A 9,139-nucleotide genomic window follows, 5' to 3' on the forward strand; every position below is an offset into this window, starting at 1 on the left:
TACTCATTTCTGAGTCTGCAAACAAAAGGATCCTCCGAACTCACAGTGAGCACCTTACCAGAGATAAGTGGCCTCCTAGCGGTCAATGCAAATATATCACAATTTATTTTGGGTAATTTTCCTTGTGTGTTTGCTTGGCTATTTTTGTATTTTTTTTTTATATACTGTATTAAATACTACATTAGTTACTTTCTTCTTGTGTTCTTTCTCGTTGAATGATTTCCCCTGTTTATTTATCATCTGAGAGTGCTTTGACCAGAATTTTAAAGCTTTTTTAAGGTAACATTCTACCACACTATTTTGCCTTTTGTGTTTTCACAGTGTGCACTTTAATATTTGCGCCAAAGACATTGTTTTATTTTTCTTGTCACATGTTTTATTTAGAACTGTAAGAGGTGGTTCTGTTTTTAGGCAGCCCTGTTACACTTTATCAAAGTTACACTTTTGTACTTGAGAGCATCATTAGCCACATTTGAACTGCACAGAGTAATCACAGGGCACTAAGCCTGTGTCAAGAACACTTCAGAAAAGCTCTTCATGTATGCAGGTCTGAATGGTGCTGACCAGGTAGACTGTCAACCTTGCATGCAAGCACTCCCCCTTTTTGGACAGCCCAACACTTTCAACTTATTGCCAAGTTGGGAGGTATAATTTTGCTATAAGGTAATAAAATAATTTATACTCTGTTGCCACAGACACAATTCCATACCTCTCAACTGTGGTGGGTTCGACGGGACTGTTTACATTCATCCCTCCCAACATTTTGAATGGACAAAGAGGTCACTTTAGTAATAGAGGTGTTAGTGGGGTGTGTGGCAAGGGGTAGGGCTGTCCTGATAGATTTCAGATGACTTCTCACATGGACTTCTGATAATTTATGAAATTAAAATGTAATTTAGAACAAGAACAATGTATCTTATTTGCACAGACTGAATTCTAAACATATTTATTGTCGCATAAAGACACACTACTGTGAATATTATTGCTGTAGAGCTCTGTTATACAATCAAATAACAGAAATATGAAGTTCCTAGAAAAGAGTGACATTAGGAGAGAAAAGAGACAGAGGAATTAGGGTTCAAAATAGAGATTGTCTCTCCTAAATAAGTACACTTTGAATGTATGAAAATTCAGGGTTCCAGATGTCTTGTATCTGTGGACAGATGATATGTCCAATATTAGCGCAGCTCTAGCACATTATTAGATATACAGTACTCACATTTCTCTGTGTAACCTCAGACCTATATGACCATTGAGAAATGGTCAGATGTTGAGAAAGCAAGGAAGGTGTGAAACGCCACACCCAGGGCTTTCACACTATTTTAGGGTAGTCTCTCCCATCTGGAAGTTGCAGGTAGTACGGCAAATTGATATTTTCCAAACATATATTTTTTTTCCCTCTCTGTCTTGCTGGGAAATTTGTGTCATCTAAATGCACTACAATGGTTTGGTGTGATATGCCTGCACTACCTTTAGCACCTATGAGGCCTGCTGTGACAGTATTGATACTGTGTACACCATGATTTTTTGATATGCATACTTTTTTTTTATCAATAAATGTGCACTCTTTTCATATACATTTTTTATCAATAAATGTGCACTCTTTTCATTTACATACTTCTGTGGATTATCTATGTGTGTTTACACCCCACCTCCTATAGAATGTAAGCTCGATTGAGCAGGGTCCTCTTCAACCTATTGTTCCTGTAAGTTTATTTGTAATTGTCCTATTTATAGTTGGAGCCCCTCTCATAATATTGTAAAGCGCTACGGAATCTGTCGGCGCTATATAAATGGCAATAATAATAATAATGTGTGCAGACCTACATGCACCTATTGTGACACACTATCAGAACATTGACAGCTCTGAGTGGGGTGACCAGACAGGCGGTCAGTCACCTTCCGTGCATTCACAGCATGACATGCCCTCTTTTCAGGCAGGTCCACCCACGTGACACATGGGCCATCTACTGTCACAGCCTTGTTTTGACTCTATTGAGTCTTTAACAAGCCCATATGGCTTCTAATAAAAGCAGCATTTAATTAACCATTGAGTTCCTTGACCCTCTTCTGCTGGCTAGCCTCTGGATTGGAGGTTGTGCCACCTCTGTCTGTGTGACACCTTGGGAGAATCCTAGCATAAAATGTGTGCAGTTCTTCAATTGTGTTCAATGGGTGGATGCACTCAAAAATAGTAGGTCTGAAATACTGTTGAACCCCACTCATGGTAGCTTATGCACATGGTGTTGAAATGCCTTTGAAGTAGGTTGAATGATCTGAATGCACTTTGGTGAGCCATAAGCCCAAATTCACTACTGTTTTGCCAAATCTAAGATGTAATTCAATGTAATCATTGCAGCTTCTCTAAAACCCAAGGGGGCCAGAGACACTTCACCCAGACCACTTCCATTAGATGAAATTGTCTGGGTGCCTTTAATTAGTCCAAAACACTATTTTTAATCTGATATTTAAAAAAAAAAAAAATGTTTGATGGAAGATTCACCTGCTTTAAAAAAAAAAAAAATAATTGCGATTTGATACATAAATTACAAGGTGGTGCTGTAAGAAGCAATTCAAATTACACTATTTAATGAATAACCCAGTGTAAGATGCCATACAAAATGCCCTTTGACTGTAAGGCTAACCCCCATTAGTTGCAGAACCTTAAAGGAACACTATAAGGTCAGGAACAAACATCTATTCCTGACCCTTTAGTGTTTAACCCACCATTTAGGTGGTTTGTTAACTCTTAAAACTCCCCTTATTTCCAGCGCAGCGCAGGTCCGCTGGCTCCAGCCCCTTTGTGACATCAAAATGGGCATAGGGAAAGCATTGATGCTAAAATTCCATTTTAGCCAATCAGGAGGAAAATTCAGCGTCTCCATGCTGAGCGTGGGGACGCTGAACGTCAGGGCTGCTTTTTTTGGTAGCAGTGACCCAGGAAGCACCTCCAGTGGCCATCTAAGGAGTGGCCACTTGGAGGTGTCCCTAGAGGCAATGTAAACACTGCCGTTTCTCTGAAAAGGCAGTGTTTGCATGAAAAAAGCCTGAAGGGAGCCATTATACTCACCAGAACAACTACATTAAGCTGTAGTTGTTCGGTGACTATAGAGTCCCTTTAACTCTTATTAGTTAAGACTTATTCGGATTAATATGAATTTGACCATTTTATGCATAAAAGACAGTAAATACAAACTTGGATTGGGGAAAAAAATATATATATATTCTTATAGCTTCTTTTCACTTTTGCACAAACTCATAAAATCAATGTGTTAATACACAGGCATGTAGAGCTTACAATACCTGGTCACTGTCCCAGCAAGAGAAAGTATACAACAGTGTTACAGCAGAAACCACTGGAAACCTTTATTGACTGCTTCCTGCTTCCTTTCACACACAAAAAAAAAAAAAAAAAAAAGTTTAAAATAAATGGGGTTCTATGTTTAAAATAGATGATCTGAATATTTTATACAATCAAGTGTGGCAACATAATGAACACAATAACAATGTGTGTCTAGTCATCCCGGCTTTCTGCCTTAATCCAGAAAGATTACAAGCAAGTAAAAAACGAAGTTCTATAAATAAAGAAAAACAAAAACTGTATTATTTTGTCCAGCTGACTTTAGGAATATCATAATGCTCTGTGAGGGTATCCAGATGCCGATTAAAATCCTAAGAAGGAAGAAAAAAAAAATGTTAATGTTTTGAAAAGCATCATCATCAATAAAGTACCCGTCTGAACACAGTTATTTAACCCCTTAAGGACCAAACTTCTGGAATAAAAGGGAATCATGACATGTCACTGTCCTTAAGGGGTTAAAGTGGCTTCATTCACTTCTCAGTATTTAACATAAATGTAATGTTCATGAAATACTCATGCTGTTCATGCTTTTTTTTTTTTTTTTTTAAATGGTGCATTAAAATCTACCTGTATAGCCCCATGTCCCCTCTGTGCTGCTTGGGCTTATAATGAAGCATTAGACTGAGCAATAAGGCTGCTGTGATTGAGAGTGTCAGCCAGGGCTGCCTTTAACGCTGGGCCAACGGAGCAACTACCCTTGGCCCAGTTACTTCTGGGAGTCTCAAAGAAGCTGCCCCATGGGCCCTGCCCATCTCCGTCAGCATGCGCCAGCGCTTGTACCTGAATGTGTCGTGTATCTGTCAGGTTGTGCAACTGCATATCAGTGTGTGTCTCTCTATGTTATTGTGTGTATATATATATATATATATATATATATATATATATATATATATATATATATATATATATATATATATATATATATATATATATATATATATATATATATATATATATATCTGTATAGTCATTGTGTTTTATCTTTATCTGCGTGTGTGTGTATTCACACAAACTTCATACAAAAACATGCTTACATTCAAAACACAGCACAGTGCCAAATACAACCTTGCAGGCATAGGAAAATGGTAGAGTATTGTTGGAGTTTCCCGACAGATGGGGATTTATCTTTTGGCCACCCTTGCAATTGGGGGGGGGGGTCCAAAACAATTCTTGCACCAGAGTCCTCTACTTTAGTTCCGCCACTGCATTTGGGAACTAAGGTCGTGATTGCATGACAAAGAGGGGGCAGGGTCCAATCAATATTAAAGTCGGCACCGGTGTCCACTGAACACATTCAGTCTATCACAGTGCCATTGCTGCTATAAAGTGGTCTAGCTACAGGGAATAGTGCAATCTCTGCCTTGGCAAGACCTTTAATGGGGAGGGCTATGGAAAGCCAGGGACAGTCATTCAGTTTTATATGGCTAACAAATGGTTTAACATTGAATAGAGCAGGGGTTCTCAATCCAGTCCTCAGGACCCCCTACCAGTCCAGGATTTGGGGATTACCTGGGTGTTTCTAAGGTGTTTTTTTTTCTTTTTCTAAACACCTTAGACACACCCAGGTAATCCCTAAACCCTGGACTGGTAGCGGGTCCTTGAGGACAAGGTTGAGAACCCCTTGAATAGAGGATCAATGACAGGGGACTCAAGGAACTATAACCAATTCAAGGAGATAAAATTGTTACAGTGCCTACGGTACCCCTAAAAAAAAAAAAAAAAAATCATCAAGATCCTTTCCTTATGCAAAAAATAAAATAAAAAAGACATAAATAAAAACATTCACTCACCTCTACTCTCTGCTTGTGGGTTTTGGTTGCTTTTTTTAATATTCTCTCCATTTGCTGTAGAGAAAAAAAAAAATTAAAAATCACTCCATCAGATTTGTATTCCAAGTGTGACAACAGTGACTTCTTAAACATTTGGCAAACTAAAAAAATTTAAAAAAACAAAAAAAAACAGGGGTCACCATGGTTTTCTGTGCTTCGCTCACTGCACAGAGACTGTTTTCAAACACTATTTGAGCAAAGGTGCGTGTAGATGGCTGAAGGATCTTATCATATACTAAAGAGGCAACAGTTGTGCACCAGCCAGCATGCTAAAAGGTTTTACTCATTTTAATTTTGCCATCGTTTGGATAATTTAGCTTTACAGAACAATTGTTCAAAGTAACAGAGAGGGAATTAACTTTCTTAAACAGTTTAGCTTGCTGGAGTGCTTTGTGTGAAGATTATGCCTTCCTTTTCCTTCAATTTACAAAGTGCAGATTTCAATAGAAATGGTGCTGAGTAAAAAAAATTAGGAATTGCATGTTGCTTTTAGATATTCCCCACAATAAAAAAAACAAAACATACATTTGGGCAGTGTAGAGTTGTGATTTATAGGGCTTTTTAAACAACTGAAATTATAGCATACGTCTGGGAAATTTACGGGCACTTTAATTACTATATCGGATCTTACAATCTGGAGTTCCACGTTACTAGCTAGGCCTTAAAATTGACTTGCTACTGCAAGCCATATAAATACTCACAAGGGAGGTTCTACTAGAGTGGAAATTTTGGCTGGCTAGATTATGGAGCTCAGTTTTTGCAAGGACTGAAATTGTAGGTAATTTGTTAAATATAAAGTGGACCAAACTAAAAGAACACTGCAGACCCAATATCTATTACAGCTCGCTGTACTGGTTATGGTACCAGGACTGCCCTAGCGTCTTCATTGTAAGCAATCAAGCAGTTTTTGAATGGTTTAATTTCTAATCTGGGTTTACTGAGCAGATGATCAGGAACTTTCTTTTCTCTAGCCATGCCTAAAGTGATTATTTAAAGGACCACTATAGTGCCAGGAAATCACTCATTTTCCTGGCACTATAGTGCCCTGAGGGTGCTCCCACCCTCAGGGACCCCCCTCCCGCCAGGGTCTGGAGAGAGGAAGGGGTTAAGCACTTACCTTTCTCCAGCGCCGGGCGGGGAGCTTTCCTCCTCCACTCCTCCTCCTTCCTCTCGACGTCATCGGCTGAATGCGCGGCAGGAGCCGCGCGCATTCAGCCGGTCGCATAGGAAAGCATTTACAATGCTTTCCTATGGATGCTGGCATCTTCTCACTGATATTCACAGTGAGAAGCACGCAAGCGCCTCTAGCGGCTCTCAATGAGACAGCCACTAGAGGCTCTGGAGGCTGGATTAACCCTCAGTATAAACATAGCAGTTTCTCTGAAACTGCTATGTTTATAAAAAAAAAAAAAAGGGGGTTAATCCTAGAGGGACCAGGCACCCAGACCACTTCATTAAGCTGAAGTGGTCTGGGTGCCTAGAGTGGTCATTTAAGCTAGAGAACAAACAGACACAATGTATTCACATACTGTGATTGAGTTACTGGGGTAAAAAAAATTGTTACAGTGACACCACAGACTAAATATGAACCAATGTTATATATATATATATATATATATATATATATACATATATACACACACACACACACACACACACACACACACATACATATATACACAAAAAGCCACTCCTGGGGTCAATATTATTTGCAAACAGAGTGCAATACATTGCCCATAAGACCCTGCTCCCACCCCTTTGTATGCTATTCTATATTAGGGGCACCTAAATACCACTGCACATCCCTCAGTGAAGACACTTCAGTCATACAAGACAGGGTGGATGCATAAGTAACAGGATTCCAGCACAAATCAGGAAAGCAATTTTAAAGAACCACTATAGTGCCAGGAAAACACTCATTTTCCTGGTTCTATAGGGTCCTCGGGTCCCCCTCAACCTCTGGGCCTCCCTCCCGCCGGGCTGAAGGGGGAGGAAGAGGTTAAACACTTACCTTTCTCCAGCGCCGGGCTTCCTTGGCGCTGGGGACTCTCCTCCTCCTTTCCAGTCATCAGTTGAATGAGCATGCGCGGCACGACCCGCACGCAGCCAGTCCATAGGAAAGCATTCTCAATGCTTTCCTATGGACGCTGGCGTCTTCTCACTGTGAAAAATCACAGTGAGAAGCGCGGAAGCGCCGCTAGCGGCTGTCAAAGAGACAGCCACTAGAGGCTGGATTAACCCATATGTAAACATAGCAGTTTCTCTGAAACTGCTATGTTTACAGCAGAAAGGGTTAATCCTAGGTGGACCTGGCACCCAGACCACTTCATTAAGTTAAAGTGGTCTGGGTGCCTAAGTGGTCCTTTAACTAATGTGTTTTCGAGTTAGACCTATTCAGGACTAAAATAAGATGTACCAGCTTGAACCCTGTCATCATAAAAATCACATAGACATGCATGAGTAATTAGCAGCCTACATTCTCTGAGTTTTTGCATTGTCTTACTCTTTTCTCTTGCATTTTTTCAAATGCTAGTTGAGCTGGGGTTCTTTTGTCCAGAGATGGTTTTTTCTTCTCGTCTTCATTTTTGTTATTAGTTTGCAGCATCATCTGTTGTACGATCTTGTTTTTATCTTTGTCTTTCTTTTTCTTCCTGCAAAATTTTATAATATACGAGACATAGGTAAGCAAAGTAAGCCAAAAAAAAAAAAAAAAAAACCCAGCTCAATTTAAAACCTATTTTACATTTACTTAGCAATTAGGAGTATGCATGTGGGTGCACAAATTGCTTCAAAAATTACTTGACTGGCTATACTGTAACAAACCTGGTCTACAGTTCAAGAAACATCAAGACTTTAAACTACCACATTGGGAGTTTCTAAACAAACAAAGAAGAATTAAAAAATTGCAAATTTGCATTTTTATTTTAATTTTTTTAAATATAGTTGATCTGGAAAAAAAAAAATAAAGTTTTCAAGTTGTATCCAGTTCACCTATTTTGGTTTAGAGATTAAATGCCATTGCCAATTGCTCAATATTCAAGGTTTTGTACAGAAACCCAATTTGTTTGCATGAAAATGGAACCTAGTTTATACTCAAATTAATACAATGGGTGTATCTTTTTAATTTTTTTATTATTAATTCCCACTTTGTGATTGAATAAAATATTATCCAGTTATTTAGTCAGATATTAAGTAATAATTATAATATTATATAATAACTCAATGATTTAGAATCCATAAGACTCAACCCATATAACTACTTTGTTTTATAAGAACACAGGACATGGGTGCATGCAAACTTCGTTTTCCTTCTAGAAAGGAGGTATGGTCCAGGTAAGTACCATGACCATCTGGCAATGTTTACATCCGGTACAGGGAGAGCCAGCACAGATACAGACATGAACTGATTACCACTCGGCAGAAATAATAATAAAACCACCAGCGGAGAGAGGTAAAAGGTGTGGGGGATATTCTTACTTCTTTCCCAGACTGATGTCCCCGATGCCTTTCAGTTTGAGCGCTCCTTTCTGCACACCCTGGTACTCCGCCATGTCGAAACGTTCTGAGCGGCTACTTCCGGTTACCCTTAAAGTGGTTGTCGACGTCACCAAAGCTGGAACAGTGACTGGGCGGCGGCACGGATTGGCTGGTTTAGTAATTACGTCACTCAGTAAGGGAAGGAAGCTGAGTGCTGAGGCTTTGCGCATGCCTTATGGGTGGTGTATGTGGGTGGATGGTTTTGTTCGTGTGTTGTAGTGACACCTTGTGGACATTCTTGCTTAAGAACTTTTTACAAATTATTTAGGAATGCTTGATTTACTTGGAATTTTAAAGAACTGGGAAACAAATGTTTCATGCAATGGCAATAGTAATCCTCACCAACGTCTTTGGTGAGCCAATGAGACCCCAAGGTGTGGATTTATGTCTCTTTTTTATAGTTGATTTTTTA

At 39.3% G+C, this 9,139-nt stretch overlaps 1 protein-coding gene across 1 annotated transcript; it reads right to left on the minus strand.

Annotated features, from left to right (window-relative positions):
• Nucleotides 1-3,449: 3,449 nt before the first annotated feature.
• Nucleotides 3,450-8,788, minus strand: FAM32A (family with sequence similarity 32 member A). The gene is made up of 4 exons (XM_063457303.1): nt 8,668-8,788; nt 7,694-7,841; nt 5,152-5,205; nt 3,450-3,672 (listed from the first exon to the last, which is right to left on the minus strand). The coding sequence occupies exons 1-4, from the start codon at nt 8,739-8,741 to the stop codon at nt 3,604-3,606; spliced, it is 345 nt and encodes a 114-aa protein (XP_063313373.1). The 5' UTR covers nt 8,742-8,788; the 3' UTR covers nt 3,450-3,603.
• Between the last annotated feature and the right edge of the window lie 351 nt (nt 8,789-9,139).

This window comes from Pelobates fuscus, chromosome 5 (assembly GCF_036172605.1).
Source record: "Pelobates fuscus isolate aPelFus1 chromosome 5, aPelFus1.pri, whole genome shotgun sequence".
In the NCBI taxonomy this organism is placed as follows: Eukaryota; Metazoa; Chordata; class Amphibia; order Anura; family Pelobatidae; genus Pelobates; species Pelobates fuscus.

Excerpts from the sequence above, each read along its gene's own strand:
- FAM32A (XM_063457303.1), bottom strand. The coding sequence starts at position 8,741 with ATGGCGGAGTACCAGGGTGTGCAGAAAGGAGCGCTCAAACTGAAAGGC. Across the intron at positions 7,842-8,667 it reads GACATCAGTCTGGGAAAGAA|GAAGAAAAAGAAAGACAAAG; the intron begins GTAAGAATATCC and ends AAAATTTTGCAG. Across the intron at positions 3,673-5,151 it reads CCCACAAGCAGAGAGTAGAG|GATTTTAATCGGCATCTGGA; the intron begins GTGAGTGAATGT and ends CTTCCTTCTTAG.